The sequence below is a fragment of the Lethenteron reissneri genome, chromosome 34 (assembly GCF_015708825.2).
Source record: "Lethenteron reissneri isolate LAM-NWPU_2019-01 chromosome 34, ASM1570882v1, whole genome shotgun sequence".
Lineage (NCBI taxonomy): Eukaryota > Metazoa > Chordata > Hyperoartia > Petromyzontiformes > Petromyzontidae > Lethenteron > Lethenteron reissneri.
The window spans coordinates 14,849,468-14,864,169 of record NC_083812.1 but is presented as its reverse complement, the minus strand read 5'-3'; the positions used below and the strand labels follow the sequence as shown (position 1 = coordinate 14,864,169).

General features: G+C 51.6%; 1 protein-coding gene across 7 annotated transcripts in view; it reads right to left on the bottom strand.

Moving 5' to 3' along the window:
- Positions 1 to 673: 673 nt before the first annotated feature.
- LOC133350731 (uncharacterized) overlaps positions 674 to 14,702 on the bottom strand; it is a 59,671-nt gene continuing 45,642 nt past the window's right edge. For 5 of the 7 annotated variants that reach the window (XM_061565406.1, XM_061565404.1, XM_061565403.1 and 2 more), the window contains 3 exons: positions 7,508 to 7,591; positions 6,378 to 6,494; positions 674 to 4,742 (listed from right to left, as the gene is read on the bottom strand). In XM_061565406.1, the coding sequence (XP_061421390.1) occupies positions 3,720 to 4,742; positions 6,378 to 6,494; positions 7,508 to 7,591 (1,224 nt within the window). In that variant the 3' untranslated portion in view covers positions 674 to 3,719. Of the gene's footprint in view, positions 4,743 to 5,280; positions 5,313 to 5,866; positions 5,937 to 6,377; positions 6,495 to 7,507; positions 7,592 to 14,702 lie in introns of all 7 variants that reach the window. The other 2 variants (XM_061565409.1, XM_061565408.1) reach the window with 2 other exon arrangements.

Genomic DNA, 14,702 nt, shown 5'->3' with positions numbered 1-14,702 from the left:
ACATTGTACATTTTATATTATACGGACTGTTAACTGGGCTCCTAACGATTTGCCTCCTCTTGTGGTTCGATCAATTGTGACAATTCAAGGTGCCTTACAAACACGACATACACTTAATTCGCGTGGAATGTCTCACCAACCACATTGACTGGAAGAATGGACACGTGACCTCTCAGGTGTGCCGTGGCCTTGGTAACCTTGGAGGGGTCTTAACAAAACTATTTTTTATTTAACCAGGTAATGTCCACTGAGCTATATAGCTCTTTTTCAGAAGTGACCTGGCCACAAATGACAGGTGGCCGATCATGTGGAAATGTATAGCAGCCAAATACTCGAAACTAATCTTTCTAAACATGGAGGGAAAAACCGGAGGACCCGGAGAAAAATCCAGTCGCCCACGGGGAGAGAGAGAACACGCAAATATACAGCAGCAGGCGTCAGAGTCGGGATCGAAACTACGACCTCATGTATACCAGGCGTGGTACTTAACATCTCGCCACTGCATCTTGATTGAGGGGCTGTCATAACGAAGGCTGAGACTCGACGCATTAATGCGTTGGGGTTTTTGTTGTCATAGTGAACATGGGGTAATGCATTTCCATTCTGTACTTTCAAACAATTGCCAACACATACAATGAGCAGAACTGCATACGAGTGAAATTCAGACTTTGAAAATTTTATTTTTTCACAGGTGAAACTTGAACCATTGAACGTTTTTTTTTATCCGTACCAACAATCAGCAACACCATCGCATAAAATCAGTTACGAGTGTTTTGAACCTTGTATTGAGGGAATCCCATAAAAAACATAAAACACCCATCACATACTACTGAAAAAGATTAAAATGTGCAGCTACCCACTAGACACAAAGAAGCACTGCTGGCTCATACAAAGAACGGATAACAGAAAATGGTAGTTTAAAAAACCCTACTCGAGCACAACATAGTTTATCTCCTCCCTTTGTCGACTGTAAGAAGCGCAACCGCTCTCCCATATTGCACAGGCGTACCACAAATAACTATCGTCGCTGCACGTGACTGGCCGTAGGGGGTTATCTGCTCCCGTGTGTGTGTGTGTGCGCGCATATGTGCGTGTGTGGCGAGCGGTAGTGTACCGGTTGGCGCGCTGCGTTACGAACCCGGCGACCGGAGTTCGATTCTCCCGCTCACGGCCAACGCCAGTGACAATTATCTGAACCGGTGCTGGGCCCCCCCCCTAGGTCGACTCAGCCTTAAATAAGTACCTGGTGCGATGTGGAGTAAACATCGCCACTGGTTAGACAAAGGCGGCCGGGCGCGGTGCTGGCCAACACGCGCGCGTGCACACACGCTCACATCCCGTGGGGAGCGCGTGGGATGCGATTCCGGTGTCTCATCATCGAGAGAAACTCTGCGCGCGCGTGCACACACACACAACCAGGCACACAACGCGTGCGCAACGATTAGAAGAACACTGAAGGTTGGTCACCATCGGGCACACTTGGGAGTTGCTTGGCAACGAAGGGACGTCACAGCACCCCGCTTAAAGATGCCTCCCCGCAAACGCTGGTGATAACATCAGGAGCTGGGGGGGGGTCAGGACTGCTGTAAGGAACATCCCTTGCGCGTGGTCACTTTACAAAGGGATGCAAAGTTTCCTCGATTATTATATATGTACATTGATGTTTTTGTGTGTTTTTTACACGTTCACAATTGTTACATTTCGGCTGCATATTAAAGCTTCCGTTACATTTCACGCGTTGTGACGAGGCGAGAGGATGCCTCGAATGTACGCGATGTTTGCGTTTTGTGCATCGCGGGCTGGATATCCGTGTTCGCGAGCTGCGTTTTATAATTTGTTCTGTAAAAGCATGCGGCCAGACTACACCCACCCCTCCCATTGTAAATAAATCTATATTTGTATTCAAAGAGACAAACGAACCACAACACACTTCATAATATGTTCTTGCCCACAGTACTTCATCAAGTAATTAAATGCACGGTTTTGTTTGTTCACCTATGGCTTCAAATATGAATAAAATATCGCTGCGTAACAAGCGAAAAACAATTCGCTGCAGAGCGATGCGAGACCCAGGCAGGCCGTATATTCACACACGAGCATCGCGATCCACAATGCGCTTACTGTCCCTCGAAAAACGTACCAACAAAAATTACTCTCAAGTGGGCCATATTGTTTTACATATTGAAGCCACCTGTCCCGTACAACCAACTGGAATCGGCGTTTATCATTCGTTGTGGCGTTACGTGCCAACACGCACACGCGCGTGCACGCACGGGTCGAAGATTATAAAGATTCACACTTGGTGATTGCAGCACGGAAGGCGGAAGGCGTCGCATCTCAAATGTCCAGCGACACAAACGCGCGCCGCCATCCCAGACAGACAAGACGGCCGCTCGGGTGCATCCGACCCGAGCGGCTTCGGCCCAAAAGGGCGGAGAAGAGTGGACCTTACACGAGGCAACGTCGTGCGCAACATATACATGATTAAGTGCAAATAAATAGGCGCCGTTGCACTTGCGCACGCAAACACGTGGGGACGTCAAGCGCACAGGCGGTGCGGAGCGCGCTCAGGCCGTGGAGGGATGGAGGCGTTCACCGCAGCAACAACATTCACATTCTGCATCTCAACCACAAGCGATGGCGGCCGTGCTGTACACACGTTTTCGGGCTGCACAGCGCAACGTTCGGCACGGCACGTGCTCGGTGGGACCTTGTTCAACTCCTCGGTTCCTCAACAAGCTCCCCGGCACATGGAGAATAACTTTGAGAACTGATGGAGCTCCCAAGCACGTGGAGTGAAACGTCGGACATCAAGACGAACAATGCGCAGTGCAGCCTGAGAATACCCCATAGAGCGATGAGTGAAAGGTTCCACGGAATCCCCTCCCACCGGAATCAAGTCCTACTCCCAGCTCCTGCCACTGTCCACCCTGAACACCCACAATGCTGTTTCTCCATCACCGCCTCCTCCACCCCCCCCCTCGTGTAAATTGCATTGTGCCCACACAACAAGTAGATACCAAACAAAAACAATCGTTTACAGTCATTAAAAACCCAGTGTAAGAGTGTTTACTTATCCTGTACAATACAATGGAATGTGCAATATATTGAGATGTACCCTTAAAGAAACGTGGATTTTTTTTTTCATATATACATTCGACTCACCCGATGCATTTTAAAGTAATTCCTGTCACTCGACGTTTTTCCTATACGGAGTCTTCCAGCACTCGCCCCTGTTTGATAACGCTTGGAAAAGCACAAGTGTTTAAAAGGTCTTCTATTCACGCCATCAAAATGTCCTTGGACATTTGTCTCAAGATATAATATGTACAAAGAGTTTGGGTTTTTTCGCTCGCGTGCATGCGTGCGTGCGTGCGTACGTGCGTGTATTGGTTTGTTTTTCGGAATCACAAATCTGCTATTTGCAGAATTCAACTTTCAAACCTCTACTACGGTCCGTGTGTGTGATTTAATGTCGAGAAATTTACACCTTATATACACCGCATAAAGCAGGCCACCGCTATGGCTATTGTTATTAATGTGGTACTCATAATCTGTGTTATTGTACTTTATGTATTGTGCATTAAAGTAGATCACTGCCCTTCTTTATGTATCGTATCAACAAAAATCAATATCCCCAATAAACAGCTCCACAGAAAAACAACCTTCATTCCCATGAAGGTAAGGAGAGAGAGATTACAAAAAGGCATCTGGGAGAATTAAACACTGACAACAAAACCGGGCTTGTCTTGAGCGATAAGTTGACAGCAATTTCCTTCTCCAGACACCGCAATACCCGAGCCGTTATCTGCAATCTCGCCTTCGGAGCAGACCCATTCCGCTAAGTGCCCTGGGAGCGGTGATGAGAAGCACCTCAAGTCCCCTCCTCCTCTTCCTCCTCCTCTTGGCATGGGGATCGACGTCAGGTGACCCAGTCCTCGCATCTGGTCGCACGGTCGCTCCGTTTGGCTTTGCCATCCGCTCGTCGGTTCGTCCCACCGCGGGCCAAGAAATCTGTCCTCCGAACCGTCAACCGGTTTGCCATTCCCGGTCGAGGTACGCAGGCCTCCCACCGGTGCGGGGTTATCGAGGCGGCCGATACCGGCCGCGCCGGCCGTGAAGTCGGCGCGTTCGCCGCGCCCGTCGCCCACCGGGGCCCAGGCGGCGTGCCTCCGGAGGTCGACCGACGCGGCGTCGACGCCGTTCTTCGCCTCCACCGTCCTGGCGATGGGAGCAATTCCCGCGCGGAAGCCTTCGACCGCCCCGCCTCGTGCGGGGTCACTCGAGCCAACCGGCCAGCTTGTTTCATCCGGAGGCCGCACCGGCGCCGCTTCGTTCTCGCCCTGCGCGGCGGAAGCCGAGGCGGCGCAAGGTCTGTAACGAGACTGCGGTTCAAAGAACCGCTCTCGTGGGCTGGCGCATGACCTGCACTCGTCTGAGTCCTTTGCTCTCGCCGTTTTACCGTCGCGATCAATAAGGACGCTGCAGGGACCACAGCGGTAAAGGCCGTCGGATGCGTGCTGCTGCTGCTGCAGCGACCGGGACAATTCTGCAGTCGCGACGAGTTCCGTTTTGACGTGCAGGTCCCCGACGCGTCCAGAGGATTCGTCATGGGAAGCTTGAAAACGATCGGCAAATTGGAGGTCTGGCCGAGCTGCCTCACTGGGGCCCGCGGATGGCCGTGTGGCTGCCAAAGTGCCCGCTACGCTGGCCACTGTGTCTGTAGTCGGGCGGCGGCACGTCTGAAATAAAAATAAATCAATACAAAATTTTAACACGGACACTTTTTTTTGTAGAACAAAACTGTTTTCTTTCATCGTTAAAAACTAAAATAAATAGACACTGTCTTGGAGGACAGAAGTCGATGTGCAAAAAGTTTAACTAAAATGTACAGCCAAGTTATACTCCACATGATCTCCTATTTTGATTGAGAAAAAAAGGATAAAAAAATATATCCGTCGGCAAGGATCTTAAATTAATGGGAGAAAAAAACGCCTCAGGTTATCTTAGCAAGTCAAACTTAATAAGAACAGGCTACAAATTAACCTGGCTTTCGTATGTAATCCAATTTTATGGCATCAAAAAAAACGGTCCATTACGCATGATTTCACAGTTATCATCGACTCCGCAATCCACGCGGGATAAGGGGGGCACAACACAGGGGACAATGGTGGGGGGTGGTGGGTGTCAGGGGGGTGGTGGGGGGTGGTGGGGGATTCACACCGCATAAACCCGCGCGGACATCACGGCAAACTAAGTCGAGGAGTGCAACCGCTTTACCTCGTGCGCTCAGACTGCGCTGAAGAAAATGGCTGGAAGGGGGTGGGTAAATCGGCAGGATTACACGACAGGAGGAGGAGAAACAAGAAGGGGGAAACAATGAAATGAGAAATAAACCAGCGGCAGCGGCAGCAGCGGTGGCGGTTACGCAACATGGATAACAACAAAAAACGAGAGGTCCGAACGTTCGTCTTTCTTCTTCACAAATCCCATCGACGACGACACTTAATTAGGAGCGCGTGCGAGCCGGCGGTGGCATCTCATCGCCACGCTGACACGCCTGGCGGCTTTGGTGAAGTCAATCAATTGTGGCAGCTAATTTCACCTCTTGGAATCACTCCAGACCCGACCGTGCCATTTCCTTCCCCTCTCAGGTGAACCCACTGGGCCAACTTGTGGCATCGGTTTTTTTTTCCACCCCCACCAACCCTCCCATCCCCCTCCCCATTTTATTTTAATCGGCGAGTAGAGGGGGGGGGGAAACAGAGGTGACGGCTGTAAACATTAAATACAAAAAAGACCACAGAGGGGGGACAAAGAGCGAGATAGGAAGAGGGGGGGGGAGTGATGCTGCAGAACAACTCACTCTGCTTGTCTGGACGCGGGCCGCGTGCCGTCCGCACAGGCAAAAAGGATTTGCGTGGCCCCGTGGCCTTCTGACGACGGCACGATTTGATCAAGTCAGAGGAAGCAGGGCAGGAGGAGAAAAAGGAGTTACACAGGAGCAGCAACAGAAGAGACTTGCAAACAACAAGGGACGAGACATTTAAAGTTAAGTCACCTTTAAGGCTCCTCTGAGACGGACAGAGGAAAGAAAAAAGGTTTCGCTCGAAGTACCAAGGTCCAAAATAAACCCTTTATCCTGTGGGCCAAGCTATTAAGATTACGGGGGTCGAGGCTTACTTCCAAGATACCACCGCAAAGAATGTTAACACGGGGCATGACAAATGCTAAGGCGAACTTTCTGCCCTCTGAAACTCAACGCTGCACACGCGAGGCAGGTGCCCCCTCCACCCTGAAAGATAAACAAGTGTGGCGGTGTTTTTTTCCTTCGGGTTTTTGGGACACGCGGACGGACGAGAGCGGAGGTTACGCACGTTCGCGGGCTGCGTGGGCTCGGTGGTTTGCGTCCCACGCTCGGCGCGAGGGGGCCGTGACTCGAAGGAGGTCCCCGCCGCGACAGACGCCGATCTTCCATCCCTGCCTCTCTCCTCCTGCCAGGGGCGACAACAGTCGTGGGCGTGGGACACTTGGAGCAAAGCAGCTGGCATTCGTCAAAGTGGACAGCAATCGCCGGCAATAGGAGCCGTGCTCGTGATTTATTTTTGTTCTATCCTGTGTGTGATGGCATTCGGTGTCACCTTTGATCGATTCACTTGGACCGTCGAACCGCCGCCGCCGCTCCCAAGCTCCACAAGTAATGAATCCTCTTCGGCTATTAAGAGGAGTTCTCGTGACTGCCCTGCGCCCGGCTACGACATCATTTCAGTTTGTCTTCCAAGATGTAATTGTGTCTTTTTTTATTTTTACATATGTATATACATTAATCTTTGCAAATGTGCCTAAAAGTTTTTGAACGTCATTTTTCAAGTATTTTTATATTAAAGTGTGCGTTATTGACATTATAATTCAAACCCTACGCCGCACTGGCTCGTGGGATGATGGGATGGTGTAGTGGTCTGCATGCTAGCCGCTGGGCTAGTTTGTGCCGAGTCATCCGTTTTATTTCTGCCGCCACCCCGTGGTTTCTGTAATTACCCAAGTGCCTCTGCTTTTAGAGCAGACATCAAAAACCTGCGATATAACAGGTAAACTCACACCACATTGAATCATCAATGTAGACCTCATAACAAATTGAGAACCACTACTCACAACTATGGCGATCTCAAGTGTATTTTTTTTCCAGGTTGCACCACTTGCCCGTCGTCTGACGTTTCGCTCCACTTTTCCGGAAGCTTCTTCAGGAAACTCCGTCCCTCTACTTAGGCTCCTGAAGAAGCTCTCGGCTTGTAAAGTGAAACGTCGGACGTCGGGCTGAACAACAAGCGGCTGAACCTGGAAACGTGTTGGACAATTGTATGTAAAACCCACTCGTGTTATGTAACTTACAGATATTTTTCTTATGAGATCAACTGCGAAAATGTTTGACGATGCATCTCGGAGGATGCCCACCTGCTGAAGTAGGAACATACGTTTGAGATGAGTCAAATCGATGCGCGGCACTCACCAGCTCCGCCTGCAATCGCTCGATCATCATCTCCTGATCTCGGACTTTGTCTCGGAGTTGTTCCATCTCCTCCAGTAGCAGCACCTACAGACAGCAGCACGTCGCCATGGACGACGTTAAACCGTCATCACGCCAACTTCGGCCATCCTCGCAGCAGCGGCTTTTGGCCGGCCATCGAACAAAGATGGAATTACATCATGCGCTTTCAGATGCACTTCTGCGGTCATCTGGAATGCTTTTACTTCTGATATTAGCAAGTCACTAGAGCTATGCATTTTAAAATCCAGATTTCAAACTAATTTCTTTAGAAGTGCTGTTTGTGTTTAGTTTGTTGTCCTTCCCCCGCATTCCCGATTAGCACGGTTGGCTACGTACGGTGCGAGAGAAGTTCAACATACATACCTACCACCATGTCTGTACCACTACAACCATCCTGCAACTTTGTTCACCTTGGCAATGTGACCGAAACTCACGCAGTTTGTGCAGTATGCTGTGTGCAACTTGGGATAAACACCTTTAAGCAAAATGCTGCCCGTACTGACACGAAACTTGAACAAAAGTACGTCCCGGTTGTATGAACTGTGGAGGAATACGAAGGTTGAAAAAGTATGGGCGTCAACTCTCCAATGTGGAGCGAAACGTCGGACGTCATACCAAAACAACACACGGTACGACACAAAATAAAACATCAGATAGCTGTTCAGCACGAACGTGAAAACCCACACGGCCATACTGACTCCGACTCCTTCACAAAAACTCTGGGCCCCACGTATTCAACGGATCAACGACCGCACGTTATTCTGAGGTGCACTCTACAAAGCGGGCACCTCGGCATTTCACGAATTATCCGACACACGAGGAGTTGGATGGACAAAACCACGCCCGGCCACCTTTGTCTCCCCAGTGCTGATGTTTACACACCGCAACAGGCACTCATTTAAGGCTAAGTCGACCTACGGGAGGCCCAGGACCAAATCAAATATTTGTCACCGATGTTGGCCGTGAGAGCGGGAATCGAACTCGGGTCGGCGCTCCCATACGTACACAGGCACGCACGCACTCGCGGGCAACCCTAGTCCCTGACCACTCTGCATGCAGGGCACAATTTCTGATATGCTCCAAACAACCAGCCACAATTACTGCGTACTGTGTAAACAAGCCCCTGACCTGCGCATCAGCAAAACAAAATTGATGTTTCACAGACGGCTGTAGAGGACATTTCGGAGCTACTTAGATAAAATAATTGACAAAACCAGGAGCCCAAATTTTCCATGAATTGGAGGCAGCTGATCTGCCATGGGCATCCGTTGGCTGCTGTTCAACTCACAAAAATATCCCCCCACCCCCTCGCTGCCCCCCCCCAACCCCTCGCTGTCCCCCGAGCTGCCCTAACCCCCCCCCCAGCTAGCCTCCTCCTGCAAATAGGCTGGAGCCAGAATAATTTTCCAAATGGGTAGCCACCAAGATTCTAGGTTCAACGGCGATATTCAAGATAATTGTCTCAATTTTATTCATGCACGCTTGTTGCGTTTGCGTAAGCATTCGTCAAAATATCAAAAGCCTTTATATTGGCTGGGCAAACCTCCGTGAAAGTGTACATGAGATTTTATTCACCAGATAGAGCCCATCCGCGTTGCAAGTAGCAATCGTTAAGAACCATATTCAGCCGTGCGGCTGCACCGCCTGCACACTCGATGACGGCATCGCCACTGTGCGGTCCTACTAAACCCCACCAAGCCACCAATCCTCTTCACAGCCGCGTGCAGCACGAAACCGCAAAGCGCAGCCTCTTTTGTTCAGCCGAGATCAGAACGTTTGGCCGGCGACTCGCAAAGCGCAACCACCCAACGGGTGACACCCTGTCGAGCAAAGGGGACGGACACAGGGCCGCGACAGGCGGCGGCACCTTTGCCTGCGCCAAGCTCGGAGCGGACGGACATCCCCTTTCGCACGGCGGCCGGGCACGCGAGGATTGGCAGGGCAAAGCGGCGACCGTGTCACGAGGGTCCCACTAATGGGGCAGCCCGTCGCAGAGCGGAGGCGGAGCGAGAAATTATAATTGCGGAACTATCGATTCCTCGCATTGGGGCGGAGGCGCCGGCCAGTCGGCCGGTCGACTGACCGCCTGCGGCAAGCCGTATTAGCGCTCTGCGCTGCTGCGGTTGGGTTGACCGTCTCAACGGAGCACGATTCTGCTGGCCCACCTCCAGCAACACAGCGGAGCCAGTTCGTGAAGCCGGTTCGTGGAGGATGGTCTAAGTGGGCGGACGGAGGCGCGCCAATTGTTTTATGTGCCGCGCCGGGAAATCGAATCGGACCAGCGACTTCCGCATTGCGCCGTCCAGTGTGGTAACCATTTCACCATGGAGCCAATGAAGGTTCATGTAAAAGAGCTGAAGGTAAAAAAGTTAAAAGAAAAGGTAAACAAAATGGTAAAGGTTCAACTCTGCAATTGCTCGCTCATGTCACCGCTGGCAGAAATGGCGTCCACTAGAGGGAGCGCTAGAGGGCATCTGTGCCTCCTCTTCTACGCTGACCAAGGGGTGCCCACTACCTCACCTGGTATACAGGAGGTTGTGTGTTCGATCCCGAACCCTGGCGCCTGGAATACATTTTGAGTTTGCTTGTCTCTCTCCCCGTGGTTGCATAGATGTTTCTCCCGGTCCTCCGGTTTTTCCCTCCACATTTAGCATCGACATGCGTTTACGAGCATTTGGCTGCCATAAATTTCCACGTGATGATAAGCCACTTTGTTGAGCTAAGTGGCCAGATCACTTCTTCATGCTGCTGCGTGGACAGAGGGGGGGAAGGGGACATTGAAGAAACATGCACGGCCTTGTTTCAACTGCCATGCCGGGAGGGGGAGGGGTGGGAATTGAACCGTCGAGTTGTGGATCGCACGTCCTGTGCGCACTAACCATTACACCGCAAGCTAATGGAGGCGCCGCAAGACGTCGGTCGATCGATGGTGTCCCCTTCGACCGATCTCGCACGCCAGTTAAGCTCGTTTTTGCGAGATAATGGAGGTGACGCGAGATGGCACACGCGCGGCTTCGCGAGGAGATCGTGCTCGCAGCTCGGTCTACATTTAAACCCTCATTAGAGCACGGCTGCCCCCAAGCGTGAACATGATGTCCGGTGTTTCGTTCCAATCCGGAGCTTCTTCATCGCCACGGGACAACCCCCCGATATACGCGCCAGAGAGCTCGACGGCACAGCCGCGAAAACCTACGCGCAGTTTGTATTGCAACGCACCTGTGATTGGCTGTTAGAGGGCAATGGATGTGGGATTGGGGGATCACACAGATCACATTGCGCACGACTGACTCGCAACGCGCTGCGATGCAAGGTGGCGACTAAGTGGGTGAGAAAAGTTCAACGCTAAAAGGTGCACATTCGCAACGAGTACACATTTCCTTAGATTCAAAGTGGTGGGAAACCATGGATAAGCAGGAAGGCAACCAGTACCGGCGTCAATAATTGGCCATGCTCTGTGGCCCTAACCGGGTATTTGGCCCACTCCATTCATTACTGATTTTACATGCGTGTGAAAAACGGAGTACCGGAGAAAGGAGAAAAAAAACCCATGCTTGCGAAGGTGGGCGGGGAGAGGGGGCAACACTCAATCCCCGTACAATGTGGAACTTCTTTCATACCGTACGTAGCCAACCGCGCTAATCGAAGGTGCGGGGGAAGAACAAACTAAACACAGAAAGCAGTTTTAAAGACATCAGTTTTCAATCAGTCAACAGGGCAAGATCGATCGACGTTGTACGTCACCTCCATTAGCTACAAATAGAAACAGATGGAGGTGAATCCACTCACTGTTCTGCCATCTACTGGCGAGCCAGGTTTATGGATCCTCGACACTTAACGGAGAGGGAGTTTCACGACATCAGTGAGCTCCACCAGCGCTCACCACCGCAGCGCTGGATTTACACAGCAGTGCGTAGCCGCGGCCGCCCGGGCTATCGGACTATTTTAAACGTATATTCATGAGTGCCTATTTCTCTGGCAAATATTCAATCAGGAATTAGCCAAACATCACATACAGGACCGGCCTGGAAAAAACCTTCGAAACTCGCAGCGGCGTTTCTTGACGAGCGTAGAATTTCCGTAAATTATTCAATTTACCTATGCTTCAACGGGAAAAGTATCTTTCCCATAATTGCTTCCTTTTCCCCCAGGTCTCCCTTGGAAGAGGCGGCTAGCCTCGACGGGTGCTTGGAAGATCGCGGAGCGCACGAGCCAGCGAATGAAACATCGGAGAGCGACACGGACGTTGACGATGTGAACGCAGGGCAGCGACAGCGTTCGAGAACGACCACCGCCCTCCCTCCGAATCGAATGCCAACAAACAAGAGAGTCGTGCTCGACGCAAACGAACCGCTTCGACGGGAGCGTTGTAACTCGTTTCTATTTTAGGAGTCCGTGCACGAAAGAATAAAGTGTTCGCCGCATCGTTCCATTGTGTCGTGATGAATAAGCGCTGTCAGCGCGGCGATAATGTATCGTGTGCCACTAATGCGCCATCTCCGGTTTGTGTCATCGCAAACGCCCATCGGCGCAACCGCTCGCACTCCTAACAACATCCGGCAGCAGCAGCCGGCGCCCTGAATTTAAAAAAACGCCAACTGTGAACGTCTTTGCCGATGGGCGTTTTTTTTTCTTCTTCTTCCAAAATCGTCTCTAATTTAGACATTGTTTTTGTTGTGTATGCAATAACGTTCTCTGCCCTAAAAAGCAGAAGCATTGAGCAGCAGAATATTAACGATGATGGCGACGACAATGGTGATATTATACTGTAAGCACATGCGTGTGTGTCTGTAACTTATAAAACAGCACTCTCCCCTCCTGTTTCGTGAACCCTCTTGAACTTGCGAGCGAAAGGAGAGCGCATGGCGGACACAGCTCCTCACGAGCGGCGGGTAATTATCCAGCGCGAGTGGGCACACGGAGCCAGCAGCCGCCCCCCCCCCCCCCCCCGTAACAGAATGAGACGTCCGCCCGTAGTCCGTCCCACCACGAGTAATTTAGTTCCCCGCCCGCCCTCCCCACCCAGCGCAAATGAATAAATAAACTTGCGGAAATGACTTCCCGAGATGAAGTGTCAGTCACGTTCCGCGAAAAGGCAGCTGGCGCCTTTTCAACACACGGGAAGAGAGGGAACGGATGGGGGGGAGAGAAGCGACCGAAGCCTCTTTCTCTGGGAGGTCCGGCTCCTGCTCGCGGTGACGCTCCCGAGATTCGTGAGCAGGGGGGAGGGGGAAGGGGGGAGGTGGGAGGGGGGAGGGGGGAGGGGGGAGGTGGGAAGGGGGAGGGGGGAGGGGGGAGGGGGGAGGGGGGAGGTGGGAGGGGGGAGGGGGGAGGGGGGAGGGGGGAGGGGGAGGGTGGAGGGGGTAGGGGGGAGGGGGGGTGTGGAGGTGGGGGGGGCTCGCACTTGTGAGCACAGTAGACGTGAACTTAAGTTTGAAACGGACAGGCAATTTTAAAGGCGAATTATATTATTTAATTGCTTGAACCGACCACGGCCTTCAGATGCGTTTAACGTGTTTAACAGACATTACGGAAAGAGAGAAATATAAAAAAAAATGTTAAACTGGTATGCGAGAAAATGTGAATTATGGGGGGGGGAGGTGAGGGAGGGTTTCCACGAATGTAACGACCCAAGTGATCAAACCGGTCATTTTGATTTGCATAAATATCTCCGTTGAAAAGGCCAAGAACGTAGTAAATATAAATAAATGGCATTTTTAAAAAACGGTTTACTTGTGCGTCACAGCGGAATATTGAATTGGGTTTATTGAGCGTTCAGTCAATATATCAGAGCGTGGGACAGCTCATCACAGAATCTTAAAGTGAGCAGCGTATTTTATCCAAATGACGCAGCACTGTCAACAAACGGTTCACAATAATTTTTACAAAACCAGACAGTGGTATCATAGCCGAAAACAAAAGTGCCGGCATCATTTGTAGGCTTTCACCATTGGACACGGTAATGCGGTGAAGAGCACTCGCACGCATTACCGCGTATCTGTGCGGAACTCGCGCTCCGCGTCAATGGAGGGGCAGCTGCACGCACGAGTCTAATTTCTAAGAGTTCCATGTGTGTCCGGCAAGCACCACCCAGCTGATGATTTCAGAGGAGGGAGGGAGCGAGGGAAATGTTTTTGCACCGTAATACAAAGTCACTGATTTTGGTTCACAAGACCGATGGCGCACATGTGACTTTCGCGCCGAACGTTCAACGTCGCTTAAATGAAACGTGCACCGCCGACAGCTCTCGGACGTGTTCCCAAGTTGTTGGGCGCGAGGTTCCGACGTTTTACTCCACGTGCTGGGAGCGTCTTTTTGGAACCGAACTGCCAAACGCGAGATGAATGCGAAACCGAACAAAAGCGTTGGGCCCCACGGAACATCAGCCTGCAGGTGTCACCGCTGAAGTGCGTTGGCATTAAACGGAACGACCGCTGAACCCTAATAACGATGCCTGTGGGGAAAATAATTAAATAAACACTTCTCCAGTCACCTTCTGGCTCTGCCAGACATGCTAACAACGCATCCGAGGTCCACCCCGACCCGCAAGCAGAGGCTGCAACAACAATAAAGCAGGTGCGCACTTCCAGCAAAAAAAAACCCACTGCACTGCAATCTATTTGTGCACAGATTGCGTCAACGTGAAGCTGGGGGACCGCCGACCGGCCACTAATTTGCTCGCGCTCGCCACGACCGTGCCCTGGCTTACCCCCCTTACTCGGCTGCTCTGTGACCGGCGATTTCCGTGCACGCGTGCGTGGCGAGGCCAACGTGCCCGGCACAGGGCCCCGGTGTGTCACGGTGCTCTCGCGCCGACAAGAACCCTGGCGCTTAACGAGGGCAAAGCCGGCGCAGGGCAGCGAGGTCTGCCTGCCGAGGAAAGGATTAATTTCTCGCTCGGTGTTTTACGCATCACCAACAAACGTAGTCCGGGAGGTGCCACGTGATTTATTAGCCATAGCCATGGCGACCAAATCAGAGATCGGTGCCAGATTTGAGCATATTGCCAGAAGACAGAGGAAAGTGGAAACAAATGATGGCATTTGCAGTGGACACCTACTACGGGCTCTCTGCCCATGGATCGTGATGATGATGATGGCGAGAGTTATACTGGATGATGTGGTGTGCCAGGCACGGAAATATTTCCAGGATCAACAGA